A 15,454-nucleotide genomic window follows, 5' to 3' on the forward strand; every position below is an offset into this window, starting at 1 on the left:
AAATAAGTTGACAGAGAAAATTCATGTACAGGTTTAGCCCTTTATCCAACAAATTTAGCCATCCCTCTAAGTTACGTTGCTATATAAATTTGTAGTTTACCATTACCATTAATGCTTATCTTAAACAGATTTATGTAAAGCTGTGATCCATATCAAGTAATTTGGAGAGTTTAAAACATTAAAACTTCAGACAGCGTGTGTGTGCGTTAGTGCTGGTGTCAGTTTAATTAAGACATAACATAGAGAATGTTTTGCCAAGCCAGGCTGAACACGATGATGGAGCCGGTCCATAATGCTAACATTTGTCCCAACTGAGCAAGTATTTTCCATTGTCATTCACACCATACTGAATTGTTTTACAATACCGCTTTTCCCCCTCATTTTTATGCTTTTGGAATTGACTCCATCGTTTACCAACATTTGGAATGTAACATTTTTGGAATCGAACAGCCCAATAGAGAGGAACTGGCAGCGGAAGTATGTGCAGGATGTGCCTTTTTTCAGAAACACGTGGAAATGGAAGTTATTGGATGCTTATATGCATTATATAACTGGCCAGGTATTTGGTCTAATACTTTCTCCTGAAATTTTTTTTAACAAGCTCCAGTAAGGTCATTAAGTTTCAGTTTGTACATGGTCTTTATGTTTTACTGAATAATATTATCCTCCTCACACATTGAATGCAATGGTTCGCCAACATTCTAAAGTGTCAGAATCAAAAATAATTAGAATCAAAATCACATTTTTGAAATATAACAGAATAATGAAACAAAACCGCATGTGTTGAGTTATAAAGCTGGGTTACTGTGTAAGAGGAGCGCTCTATAAAAATAAATTGTATTGAATATTTGTAGTGAACCTTATAGAAAGTGAATGCGTTTGTAAACACTGCAGACTTATCAAAATAGAATGAGCACTTAACATCCACCCAAAAGGAAAATCAGTTACTGGAGTAAACAAAAGTCACAAAAAAGAAGTTATGTGAACATCTTTTCCAATAGTACTTAACGATAAGAAACAAAACTAACGGCTTGAATATTTTTTTTTTTTTTTTTTTTTTTTAAATTAAGTTTGTTGATATTTTTCCCTCAGAGATGAAATATTAACAGAGAAAAATGCTGCATGCTTGCAGCCAACTAAGCAATTTAAGGCAATGTATTTAAGTAAACAATTTGCTTTTTCTACAAAGACCCCTTTAAATGGAAGACTCTGTGCCACATTATATGCTTTCAAAAACAACATTTTCAATATGAAAAGTGTCCTGTCTCTCATTTCAGATTTTTGTTTCTTGAAAAATAGAAGTCTATCCCCCTGTTGCCATAATGTTTTGGAGTATGTGAAAGGCCTCTCCTTCCTCTTGGACCAGGTCCTGAAACATCCTGGAAGTATGACAAAATAAGTAAGGGTATTAGTACAATGAGAGAATGTACAAGTTTGTGGAACAGTGTCTTCTCAGGCTAACCAAAGCTTGACTCACCATATTTTGGTTGGCATGATGGCTCCACTCAGAAGCCATGACAACTGGAAATGGATAGGTCTTGTCAAGGGTCACCTGACCTTTGGACAAGACATCTTTGCTCAGTGTCCAGGGCGTGTGGACCTTACAGCCACTTATCCCCTGTAATTCTGGAACCCATTGCCTCACATAATCCCCCTGAAAGCAGAAAAATACCCACCTGACCTTTACAGTGTGACAGGTCTAACATAACTAAAGAGAGATACATTTACCAGATGCTTTTCTCCAAAGCAACTTACAATAGTTTACTGGTTTATACAGCTAGGTAATTTTACTGGAGCAATCTAGGATAAGTACGTTGCTCAAGGGTACTACAAGTGGAGACTTTTTGGTCCAAAGATAGCAGATCTAACCATTATGCTACCAACCGTGTCCATAGTTACTTAAGTTATTTCTTAAAATTTAAAATACAAATTTAAATGATTTAGAAATTTCACAGACACTAAATGAAGCCAAGTACAGGTCGTATAACCACCTGTTTCATATGTGGCCTACACTTACGTCATTGTAGGAAAGAGCAATCTATACAATTATTTGAAAGCGTGAGTATTTAACCCAATATGGAAGAATGCTGGTGAGAATCAACACCTGTTCTATTTTTTATAAAAAGGGCTTCCACTGACTTTTTCATTTCCCTCCACCTTTACTTTTGCTTACATTATTGTCATAGTCGAGTCCTTGTTTGATCACATTAAATTTTCTGTTCTCTCTAGGGTCATTTCCTATGCCTGCACTGTAGAGCCAGTTACCATAGTTACTGCACACATCGTAGTCCACCTGAAAAGAGTAAGCAGACAAGTTATGACATATGTACAAACCGGAGCGAAGTCGGCATTAGAATATAGAAGTCACCAGAAAGACAGTACTTTAAACTGCAAATATTTAATAAAACTAGAAACACAGAACTTCAGACAGACGCATTTACATTTATTCTTTTAGCAGACGCTTTTCTCCAAAGTGATGTACACCTGAGAGTAAAATACGAGTGCATTACATCAAGAGAAGAAGAGACTTGGATACAGACACATGATTCTAAAGTACAGTTAACTGCCACATTCCACCGTATGATACAATTTATTCATAATGCTACCATTCTAAACACAGAATTATTAAACATAAAACATTTACATCACACGTGCTTGTGTCAGGTGTGAGATCATATGGGTACAAAATCTCAGAAGCTCAAATTTTGAGGTATTCAACTAAGCTATGTTTACCACTGAGAAAAGTATGTTGATCATGTTACACACTTCTCATGACTATTCTTCACTCAACACTTAAATCTGTCTACTATACACACACAATATGACCAGAATTTCTTCATCCTGAAATGAAAAGTCAGCTTTGATTAGGTAGCCAGGTGCTCTAGTATATTTTTAGCAATGTCCTGTAGATGAATCATCAGCAAACAACAAAACTGGGGCATTCTTACCAAGAGGTATTCAAACCACTCTGCACCCATTCTCCAGTCCAGGCCCAGGTCTTTGGTGAAGAAGCTAGCCACATTCTGTCGGCCACGGTTAGACATAAATCCAGTCTGTGCAAGTTCTCTCATATTGGCATCGACAAATGGCACCCCTGTTCTGCCCTCTGAAGAATCAGTACACAGACACATCAATCACTCTTTTCACATATATCCATGATATATCAACATATATCAGATAAGAACACATACAGTACATATTCTGTATACCAGGGCTCTTCAACAGGTGTCCCAGGGGCCAAGTCTAGCCAGTGAGTAATTTTTATCTGGCCCTTTAGCTAATTTTGACCATGCATTTGTCACTGCACAAAAGATGTTTTTGGCTAAAAATGCCCTGCCTAAATTCCTCAAATGGGAAATGGCTTTTCTTCTTTGCCTCACCCCTTGTCACATCCTTATTGGATACTTTTGCTACGTGTGCACGTGCCAAACCTTAAATCATACATTTCTGTATTGTTCTGCCTCTTTGCTAGTTAGGAAATTTCTCCAGAAACACCCAAAAATGTCTCTCCCTACCTTAAAGAAAATTCAACAACGAGATGAGTAATATTGTTACGTCAGAATATTTCTATTTAGTATTTCATTTAATATTTACTGACATACTAGAATACATTACCTTACTTTCATCAGCAGTTGTTTTGAAACTCCAAAAATATATTAAGGGATTATCAGGTTAATAGCTGATGTTTATTTTATACTTCATACTACATGAAATTGCATACCTTTCCATGCATTAAAGAGGCTGATGTCCTTCTTCCAAGGTAAAGCTTTATCTTGAAGACCTACATTTTTATTTCAATTTAAGCAATATGAAAGTATTACATATATAAACAGAGCTAAAATAACAGAAACATTGTTGAGATCTAATGGAATTTTTGTACAATTCAAGCATAGGGGTTAGGTTGTTCCACAAAATCAGCCTGTTGTAAGGGGGTCAAATAAACATTACTTCTTATTTTGAGGGGGGGTTCTCAAAATGTCTCCTAAAAATATTTATAAAAAAAAGTATTTCTGTCCATGACAATGACAAAAACCAACATATGTAATAAACTAAAATGATAATTTCTTTTTATGTTCATTTATTCTTCATTAATAACTGTCAATGCCCACAACTAACAGCCAGCTGAGATTGAAGTGAGGTTTTACAAAAGAAAATTCAGAAACATAAAATTCAATTAAAAATAAATGGAGAAATGTTTGTATCTCTGCAAATTTATAACTTGAGTCTTACTAATTACTTTTGCTCATAACATGTGGTTCCAATTTGTAAAATGGGGTTTCCAAGGCCCCATAAGTGCCATGACCCTGAATATTTCTGGAAGTGAAATAACAAGGGCACACACAGCAAAGGAAGAAATAAAACATGTGCACAGGTCTTAATTAGTGGCTCTTTGCAGAATGGAAAACCTTAAATGACAATGATTTCAGCTCTTACCGTTTAAAGAAAAAATCTTGTTTCCATGCTTCATTGCAACAAATCTGAAAAAATCCCTCCAAAGAAGTTCAAATATGACCCTGCAAAAATGGAGCTGATGAAAATTCTTGTGCAGTATACTATACAAGGAGTGCATTATGTCAGCAGAAAAGAACCTGGATACAGACACATGACTCTAAAACACAGTTAATTTGTTGCATTCCACCATATAAACCAATGTACATCACACGAGCAGCTGTGTAAAGGTTTAGCAATTAAGAACCTGCAACTAAAAATATTTCAGTGGGAACCAGTGCCTTTAGCTGCAGAGCACCTAGACTGTGGAATAATGCGCCAGGTAGTATCAGCAAGACTTCTTCGGTCTTAAATTTTAAAAGTAAACAAACGTCAGAACTTTGGGTGTTAGTGAGACTACTTGAGCTTTATGTTAAGGCTTTCAGTTTTGTTTGAATCTCCAGGAGTCTGAGAAATTTGAGTTTCTTTTCCCCTCCCCCTCCAGCCTTAGGCCCTGAGTTGCCGGGTTCGGCTCCGGTTCCCTACGACCCCATATGGGACAAGCGGTTCAGAAAATGTGTGTGTGTGTGTGTGTGTGTGTGTGTGTGTGTGTGTGTGGGGTTACCATTTAGAAATTATGGAAAGGAGGAATAAAATGTGGTGCATTTTCAGCCACCGCTGCTGAATACAGTACATAAGGTACAAAGAAATACATAAAAAATGCACAAACAGATCTTAGAATGAAATTCTGAAATGCAGAAAACAAATCTGTATTGAAAAGGATTCATTTTGTCATTTCACCCCACAAGCATTTGGAAAATTTTCCTCCACCCTTATATCTGTCTGTCATTTGCTGACTGGTTTTTCATAATTGTTCGAGGAAGAAAAGACATCTGCTTTATCAAGTATAGGTGTGTCTTCAGAATGACAAACAGAATTAACACACAGCACGCTGGATTTTAGAGTCATATAGGGATATGCTTACTGCGTTGGTGTAATATTGATAATGATTTCAGAATTATGTTATTTGATCATTCAGAATAAACTCCCCTTTTTCCTGATTTTGCACTCACCAGTATGTGCTCTGATTGGCTCCTCTTTCCCTTTCGTACTTCTTAATCTGGTCATGAATGAACCGAGGTGATATACACCCGTTTGCCAGCCTGCAAAAAACCAACCTTAAATGGATCAGTTCATCAAAAGGAAAGAGATTTGATATAACTTAAATTTATGTTTCCCATTTTTTCAGTTGAATACACACACACACACACACACACACACACACACACACACACACACTTTCTGAACCGCTTGTCCCATACAGGGTCATGGGGAACCAGAGCCTAACCCGGCAACTCAGGGCGTAAGGCCAGAGAGGGAGGGGACACACCCAGGACGGGACGCCAGTCCGTCGCAAGGAACCCCAAACAGGATTCGAACCCCAGACCCACTGGAGAGCAGGACCTGGTCCAACCCACTGCGCCACCGCACCCCCCAGTTGAATACATTTTTTTTTTATATAAAATTCCTCACCTAACTACAAATGAAAAATTAACATTTCAACTAAATTTCTATGAACACTGGAGTACAATCCAGAATATTATTTCTACAAAAATCATGTTAAAAAGATAAACTAATATTATTCAATTTTACAGCACATTTTCCAGGAGGACTCAGGTTTGACTTTTAATTCCAAGAGCCGCAGCATTTGGAGGTGTGCTTGAAGCAAAGATTTTACAACCAGATTCCCTTCCTGATGTCATCCCTCATCACTTACCTGGGCTTGGGATCAGCACTCACTAACCAACAGAAATTTAGCATCTATTATCCTGCAAAACATTTTTGGGAGGAAAGCCATACAAATGCCACACAGCCTGAGTTGGGATCGAACACACGTTCTTTTACACCACCCAGCTGCTGGGAGATGGCGGTGCTATTCGTTGCGCCATCATGTTATGGGTAAATAGATAAACTAGAAAAGCCTTTGTTCTGCGTTAAAATGAAACCTGCTTTTCCTTGGCCAAGGAAAAAAAAAAAAAGAAAAAAAAAAAAACACTATACTTTTCTCCAACGCAGTGGACAATGATTTTTAAGTTGTATTTATGTGACTTACTGGAATGACATCACCACATTAAATTCCCTACAATCATTTACTGAACTTGCAAAGAAATGGTGTTCCAAGCAGGAAAAAACATTAGTACTCAGTTCTTGAACACTCTGCATCACTGTTGAGTGCTTTATACAAAAATAAATTGAAAAATGTTACAGGTTGTAGTTATAAAAGTAGTCTAAATTTATGGCACCTTCAATTCAGATTGCACTTAAATCTAAAATGTGTTACCAAATATATTTCTAATGCTTCCCTTGTAGAAATAACTACCAATATCAACTTAAATTTTGGCAGAGCAGCTTAATTAAAAATAAAAATAACACAATAATATAAGACAAAAAACTTAAAAAAAAAAAAAAAACAGAATTAAAGTAACTTTTGAAAGAGTAACTCACCATGGTGCAAATTTGGTTGAGTAATTCACTCCAATTAAACCATTGCGTGTTTCCTTATAGCGTGCCACAGCATCCTGCACCACAAGCCATAAAACACCATCATTACTTTTTTCCTGCTTTTCCCAGTACACGACACACTACATTTACTTTTTAGAACTAGGTGCAATGATCAACTACAGCGAATACAACTTACACTTTACATATACAATTATTCATTTAGCAGACACTTTTTTCCAAAGCTACGTACATCTCAGAGAAAAATTCAAGAGAAGGAGCGACTTGGATGCAAAGACATGAAAGTACAGTTAATTTGCCACATTCCATCATATGAACCAGAATACATCACACGTGTAGCTGCATAAAGGTTTATACATTATTTAGCAATTTCTAATCACAAACTTGTTAAACATAAACGTTTACATGTACAACATGAACCTGAGATCGGGAAGAAGTGAGTCCGAAAGAGGTGAGTTTTAAGACCCTTCTTACATGTAGAGAGAAATTCACCAGTTCTGAGTGGGGGGGGGCGGGGGGTGTCAAACCACCACTTATTGCCTTTACAGGCAGTCTAAAACCCACCGTGTCCCAGAAGTAATGCTGGAGTCTGGCAAGGGCCTGGCTTTCTCCACCATGGTAAGGGAAGGCTGACCGGGGATCTTCCAGCACATCTGTCACACGAGAGAAGGAAGAGCTATGGAAGCCAAGGAAGTCTCTCTATGTGCCGCAAATCTTCATGACAAAGAAAATTCTAGTTACCTTTGGTTTGTGTACTGTGTGTTAATTCTGTGTGTCGTTCTGTCATACCTTTGATGCTAGGTGAAATTAAGAAGGCTTGTGGAACTATCGAGACTTGCAGTTTTACGCAATTGTTTTAACACAAACATACAAACTCCATAACAGTTAGTTTATTCCACAAAACACTGCATGTGTTCTCATTGTTTGGACACTAAATGTTTAAAAAAATCAGTAACTATAACTATTGTCCTATCTTTGAAGTACACTGCCAACCACTGAACACACAAAAAAATTATAAATTGTTTTCAGCTAAATAGAATATTGGGCTAATTGTGTGCTTGCAGTTTCACCTCACTGGCATAAATCATTTGCTGCAAAATACTTCAACTCTAAATCAGTGGATCATGAGCCATTTATGAAGAGGGTAATTAGTGTCAGTAAATTCAAGCTTGAACAAAGGCAACGGTAACATCCATCCTTCAGGAGAACTGGAGTTTGTATAATTGTGGGACAGAGGTAGGGGAAATGGTCTAGGGCACAACATTTAATGATTTTCAGTGATAATACAGTATGAGAACTGCAGAAGGTAGATTATCCATGCAAAATGGTTTTTCCTAAACTGCCTTGAAAAAGATAGCATTTGATTTGATGCTGATAAGAACATGTGGCCTGACAGACAGGGGCATAATCTAATCTACAGAAAAACCTATGTTGAGCGAAATACTTCATATACATAAACTTCTATCAATGTTTTCGATCAATTTGTTTTCGTATTTCCAATTACAATCCAAAAATATTTTTTGCTTCACTTTTGATTTGATTTTAATTTTTGAACAAACAATAAAGTAAAATACATAGAAGTCATCAAAACATTTACAGTGACTATTTATGTGGCGTATTCTCTCCTGTTGATGTCATACACTGTATTTTCTCTGAGATGAATGTGCATTGAAGAAAAGTGTCTCCTGAATGAATGAATGTACTGTACAGGCAGTCCCCAAGTTACAAACGTCCGACTTACGAACCACCCCCTTACTGACCGGAAGTTGATTTATTTTGTCAGCCTTAAGTAACAATCAAATGAAACCCTCATAATTAAGCCTATTATATTAAAAATATGAGTTACTATATACAATGGTTCGTAATAATAAACAGGTGTTAATTTGCATCAAAACATTGTGCGTCTACAGCGGTTTGTCGGCTCATGGGCGCCGCGTGAGCCCGAGGTAGGACAGACTTCTTTTCCCGTTAACAGTGTCTCATGTTACTGTATTTGGTTTTAATTGTTTCGTTTTTACCCCCTTAACCATGGCAACAAAGTATAAATGTGATGCATTCAAGACAAGGAAAACAATCACAACTGAAACTAAAGTGGAAATAATAAAGTGAAAGGTGAAACACCAGCAAACATTGGAAAAGCGAACATTAAAGTTCCTTTAATGATGTGCGCGCGCGCGCGCGCACACACACACACACACACACACACACACACACACACACACAATCTCCCTCTGACATAGCACTTGGCTACAAAAGACACTTCATCCCAGTTGCGGAATCTCACTCCAAACCACCCCCCCCCCCCAGGTCTCAAAACCACCTCGTTCTGCTCTCGAAGTCCTGTCCATCATCGTTCGCCAGTCTCGTTCCACGTCTCTTAGATAACAACTGCCCGCCTTGTCCCTTGACCTCGATTTTGGATCCTTGCCTCTGTTCATTTCGCTGATTGACCAACTATTCGCCCGTCCCCAAAAACACATCTAGTCTTTTGATTCTGAATAAACGATCCTGCACTTGGGTCCAGTCTCCTCCGTGTCCTCTGTTCATCATGACAGTAGTAACATTTATATCATCTCTTTCTATAGCTCCCTCTGTTATAAATACTGTAGTTACATTCATTATCATCATCACATCGTATTAGTATTATTACTGCTATATTGTTATATTAAATATGTTTTAGTGTATCCAAAGTGTTTCTTTAATTTTTTTTATGGATGGAAAGGAACACGATATATGATATAGCAAGACTATTTGATAAGCTGAAGTTAGATACCCACCATATCTAACTGTTCTAGTTTACGTCAAAATCCAACTTAAAGACATACTGAGGGCATGGAACTCGTTTGTAATTCGGGGAATGCCTCTAAATGCATACTGCGTGTATACAAAAGTGTTTGTTTGGAATCACTGATTATAGAAAGAACTTAATTTATGGATTATTTAAAATGACTAACAGTTGAAAATGTCATACTGAAAGAAATTTAGAAATTTTTCATCCTATCGCTTCAACACGGATTACACTGTAATAGTTTTATTATACAATGCTGGAGTGGATCAATTATTTATGTGCTTTTGAGAATGGTATGAAATGCTCTGAGTATGTTAAGGCACCTTATAGGTGAAATGTGTTATTTTACTGATGTGATTAAGTGTTTTGTGGGTTGTATTAGTATTTTTGAAAATGACGTTTTAAGATCTGCATTTAAGTAATTGAGAAAAACTGTAACATCACGCTCAAGAGCCATAGAAAGATCTCTTTAAATTTATATTTATTTATGTAGTGTTATCAGCCCACATACCTTATTCACCCCGGTGACTTACACTGCTAGATACACTACTTACACTGAGTCACTCATCCATACATCTATAAATTTAGTTGATCTAACTAGCTGGTGCATTACCTGTCTGTCCCAAATCCTTCAGTGCTGGAATGGAACCTTCCTCTAATCCTGCTGGGAAAGGCTTCAGCATATCTGGGGTAGAGAGGACTGGCCTGACTTCACCTTGCGTCTCTACCGCCTTCCTGAATTGGGTGTAGACATCAGGTAGCCTACCATGGGCAGAGAAGGCATTTTCTACGTGATCAGAAATGTCCATAATAAATACTCAAGGCTTGCTTCAAATATTGTTTTTTAAATTATTTATACTTCAGTGTATATCATTTTACCCAAAGCCACATTATACTACCTGTCTATGCAGCTACTGTATTTCACAGGAGATTTTCAAATAAAATGCTAAATAATGGTACAGCAGGGTTACACCTTGGGCATGACTCTCAAGTTATCGCCACCCAAGGTCTAATCTGTCTCATGTGCTATGCTTCCTGTATAGACTCTGGACCACTGCAACCCTGATTTGGACATGCAGTTATTGACATTGAATGATAAAAAATATAACATTAAAAAACAAGCACCCACCCACCCACTCAAAAAAAAAAAGTCAGCTTGCTATAGAAACACCAACAAAAGTGATGCCAAAAATTGTTTATTATGGTATTTTAATTAGTTTTAGGTTACCTAACCCCCTCCCCCCCGAATGCGTAAACAATTTCTTTCCCCGTAAAAAGGTAATTCAACTCCAGAGTGATTTCACAGAAGGAATCAACCCTCCATATGAGGAATGGCTATTCTGCTTTAACCGTAGCACTGACCAAATTATGTGCAAAATATAGCATTCTTGCTGTAGCTGCTGAAATTTACAAAAGGTAAATCTGTTCACATCTTGTTTAGTTAATGACAATACTTCTTAATTTTGTTGTCCTTTATTTTACTTAGAGGAAAGTGTGCAGACTTAGTGGTATTATGCAAATTATTCATTTTATTTTTAGAATGGTGAATTGGTTCAGCATGCACAGAAGTTAGAGAACTACTATCTTGTATGTTTCCAGGTGCTTTTCTTCACCTAAACAACAACCAAACCACTGTTCCTACCTGGAGATGTGGCTGAACGGGAGGTCGTCTCTGTGGTACAGTGTGGAACCCCAACAGCTATGTACTTTGACCTTTAACTGGGAGCACACGTTCCGTATCTCCTTCTCCACCTCCAGCTCTTCGTGTGTCACCTTTGACCCCAAATAGGCAGATACAAAAGGTAAGACTCATCTATGCTAAAAAGTGAAGACAAGAGAAGGCAAGCAGGCTGCAGTCACTTGCCTCCTCATGGAAAATAACTGTGCTGACTGACTCCAGCTGCTTGATGAGTTCACTGATCACTTCTGCGGGCTTTCCCTGTCTCACAAAAAGATTACTACAACAAAGACAGACAGACAAATAACTATACACACTACAGTTTTTTCATTAAGTATACACAAGAAATTTTTTGCCCTACTGACTTATAGCTGATTGTGAATGGCACCAAAGCTGATCATTTTATTTTGTTTCAGTCAATGCATTTTTCATATGTATCAAAGATAAATCCAGTATGCAATCACAGACATTAGCAGAGCAATCTGTTACACATCCCACTCAGTTAACGCTGGCATACAATAATAAGTACCAACTAAAATCATTTTCTGAAACAATCATTCCCTTGCACATCCAAGGACACAAAAGCGTTCAGAAAATAACCTGTGTGGGAAAAGTAGCAGTGTTCAAGGATGAATCACAGCATGAGAATGACATGAGTCACAAGCACATGAAAACACTGCAAGTGTTGCATGGGAACAGCTCACCTGCCCTTCTTCTGCAACGTGGCCCTCAGGTCCTTCAGGCTGTCGAGAAGGAAACGAAGGCGGAAGGGGCCAGTTTTGGGCAGGTTATAACAGAAGGTTACCAGGTAGTTTCGAGGATCAAAGCAATACAGCGGTACAATGTATCGTGCATTCTTCTGAGCCCAATGGAAGACCTACAGTACGCAAAGAAACGTTAAATCGTTCAAAACAACCTCGTCTCATGTTTTAATCCGAAGTGAACGCAACCAAGCAGGCATATATATATATATACACACACACACACACACTCTCAAATCGTAAATTAAATCATGTTAAGATTATACATTACTGTACATGATCATGAATGAGCAATTGAATACAACAAGTTTAGCAGTGTTTCCTAAGCTAAGCAATCGCTGGCAGTGAGGTCCTACACTTTTGCCAAAGCAAAGGACATTTAGAAACATGGTGAAAACAGCGTAGACTTTGCCAATAAAAGGACATTTAGAAACGCAGCGTCAGTGAACGATACCTCCGTTTACCTCATTGTCGTGGAGCCGTAAGTCATTCCGCAGGAGGCAGATGACGGTGTGGGGCGCGGAACACATTTCAATTTCCTTCAATGTCCAGTGCGTAGCAACTGCTAAGGAGCCGCAGGAACACTTTCTACAGCAGAGAAGCTCTACGGGGAACTGAACACACTGACTGACACTCTATACTGTACTCTACTTTACTCTACAGTTCGCTCACGTTCACGAGCGCGTGAGCGGAATTCCTCGTAGCGCCGCTTTCGTAACTCTGGTCTCGGTTGTGCAACGTTGCATTGCGGATATGAAGAGAACCGCTAGAGGGCGCAGTACACAGGCTTTACTCAAGCCGGGTTACCGCGACGGTGCTGTGCGCAACTCCTCAGGTGCTCGTCTTGGGTTCGAGGGTGTGTAGAGTCCGCGTGTATTTATTGTATCTGTATCTGCTTGCAATGTGTCAAACCCTTGGGCGCTCACAAATGGCACACAAACACACCGCATGGATGAAGGTACCGAGCAGCACCTTCTTCTAGGCATCACCGTGAGCCACTCAACACTACGGCACTTGCACACACCTAAATAATGTACCAACAAAATGTAGAAATGATTGTGTACTTGATTTAAGAAGTCTTTACAAAAAGTTAATTTGCCAGGCACTCCATGCTCAATGCCTTCCATCCCTCCTGGGGCACAGGCTGCCAACAAGGGCTCTCCAGGTGCCTTGAGCTGAGATTCCTTGAAGTTTCCTTGTTGGCGTTTCTGTAGCTGGCGAGGTTTTTACGGGGTGGGGTAGCTAGACGACCCCATGCCCGACCCTCCTTCCTTCTCAGCCAGGCCTGGAGCTGTTCATGGCAGAGTTTTGCCAGGCACTACTCACTCTGAGAAGCAGCAGCACAAACACCTTGTATGGCATTATTGTCACAGCCCTGCATACCTGACTTCAACCTACACAGAATACAGTAAAAGAGTTCACTCATTGTGATTTACTTTTTTGAGTAGTAACCTTAATGAAACAATAGCTGTTGAACAGCACTTTGATAAAAAATTAAGTATTGGGATTTATCATCTGCATGTTATTGAGTAGATTTGGCTGGATGAAATGCTAAAACATTAAAAATGTGAAATAGTTACCAACTTAAATTGAGCCTACAATCATGGGATAATTTTGAATAACATTCAAATTCTTATAACTAGATAAACTTCCAGCATCCAACACTAGAGAGCACCATTTGCACTTAGAATTGGGTCCTCCTCATCCAGGGATGGACTCTTTGAAGATGATATGCAGCATTTTAAGTGCTTAATACATTTCACCTTCCTCAGGAAGGACTGTAGCCTATTAACTTAAATTCTGCAAAACCAGTTTCCTGGTGTTGACAGGTAGCTATGGTAGGTGAACTGTGAAGAGTATTCCAGATCTCTCTAATGTTGTAGCTTCTTGACATTAAAATTTTGATTAGATCTTTGTGTTCTAGTACAATATGAATGAGCCTGTGATGAAAAAAAAAACAGACCTGCTGTCATTTTATACATTTTTGTGTGGAAGATAAGGAAATGTACAGTCAGGTGTTTAAAGCTGGCCCTAGTTAAGGCAGTAATTTGACAGTTTGAATAGTCAGGTTTGATATGGATCAGCCCTGTCTGATATAATTTAATCAAACCCTTCCCACAAAAAGGGAATTTGGCAAAACAAATCTATAGAAGCCACAATCAAAGGAAGTTTCTGAAGACCTCTAGAGAAAAGTTGTTGAAGCTTAGACTGGACAGGGTTACAGAGACACTTCTAGGACTATACCTCAATCAAATTACAGACAGACCAATACTCAGTTTCCAAAATGGAAAAAGCTTGGAACAGTGGTAAATACTTAAATACTTAGTGTGACAGATAACTCTTAGCTGCCAAATAGTGGCTATGGTTTCTAACCAATTACCCTGGATTTTCAGTGTGCCCACGGTTTAAAGACCCATCACCACACTAACCTTGACACTGCACTTTGGTGAGATCACAGCAATAGGGCCTTATAGACTTCATTAATTACAATGATTACCTGAAGTCTGTCATAAACTGCATTTACAGTGTCATGAAAAAGTATTTCCCCCCTCCCTGATTTTTTTTTTTTTTTTGCATATTTGTCACAGTTAAATGATTGAGATCATCAAACAAATTTTAATATTACACAAAGATAACCCAAGTAAATACAAAATGCAGTTTTTAAATGATGATTTCATTTATTAAGGGAAAAAAGCTGTCCAAACCTACCTGGCCCCATGTGGAAAAAGTAATCCCCTCCTTGTTAAATTATGAATGAACTGTGATTAACCACATTTTTTGGAAAGCTGAGTTAAATTTCACTTCCCACACCCAGGCCTGATTACTGCCAGACCTGTTGAATCAAGAAACCACTTAAACAGAACCTGTCTGACAAAGTGAAGCACATTTTAAAAAGCAACACATCATGCTGTGATCTAAAGAAATTCAAGAACAGATGAGAAACAAAGTAATTGACATGTATCAGTCTGGAAAGCCTCCCTAAACCATTTGCAAAGCTTTGGGACTCCAGCGCACCATGGTGAGACCCATTATCCACAAATGGAGAAAACTTGGAACAGTGGTGAACCTTGCCAGGAGTGGCCGGCCTACCAAAATTACTCTAAAAGCGCAACGACGACTCATCCAGGCGCTCATAAAAGACCCCAGAACAACATCTAAAGAACTGCAGGTCTCAGTTAAAGTCAGTGTTCATGATTCAACAATAAGAAAGACTGGGCAAAAATGGCATCCATGGGAGAGTTCCAAGGCGAAAGCCACTGCTGACCAAAAAGAGCACAA

The 15,454-nt window shown here is 38.4% G+C and overlaps 1 protein-coding gene across 1 annotated transcript; it reads right to left on the reverse strand.

The window, feature by feature from the left end:
• Positions 1-1,071: 1,071 nt before the first annotated feature.
• Positions 1,072-12,963, reverse strand: cry-dash (cryptochrome DASH). Its single transcript, XM_018751478.2, has 14 exons — positions 12,640-12,963; positions 12,119-12,291; positions 11,601-11,694; positions 11,379-11,509; positions 10,350-10,498; positions 7,513-7,601; positions 6,934-7,007; positions 5,502-5,591; positions 4,435-4,514; positions 3,722-3,781; positions 2,949-3,106; positions 2,174-2,293; positions 1,478-1,654; positions 1,072-1,379 (listed from the first exon to the last, which is right to left on the reverse strand). Exons 1-14 carry the CDS (start codon positions 12,703-12,705, stop codon positions 1,269-1,271), a joined length of 1,572 nt encoding a protein of 523 aa, XP_018606994.1. The 5' UTR covers positions 12,706-12,963; the 3' UTR covers positions 1,072-1,268.
• Between the last annotated feature and the right edge of the window lie 2,491 nt (positions 12,964-15,454).

This window comes from Scleropages formosus, chromosome 7 (assembly GCF_900964775.1).
Source record: "Scleropages formosus chromosome 7, fSclFor1.1, whole genome shotgun sequence".
NCBI classification, from domain to species: domain Eukaryota; kingdom Metazoa; phylum Chordata; class Actinopteri; order Osteoglossiformes; family Osteoglossidae; genus Scleropages; species Scleropages formosus.

Bases quoted from the DNA above. Each gene is read 5' to 3' on its own strand.
- cry-dash (XM_018751478.2), bottom strand. From the start codon at position 12,705: ATGTGTTCCGCGCCCCACACCGTCATCTGCCTCCTGCGGAATGACTTA. The intron at 10,499-11,378 runs GTAGGAACAGTG...TGCCCATGGTAG, and splicing joins CCGTTCAGCCACATCTCCAG to GCTACCTGATGTCTACACCC. The intron at 5,592-6,933 runs GTGAGTTACTCT...GGTTTTTTGCAG, and splicing joins TCAACCAAATTTGCACCATG to GCTGGCAAACGGGTGTATAT.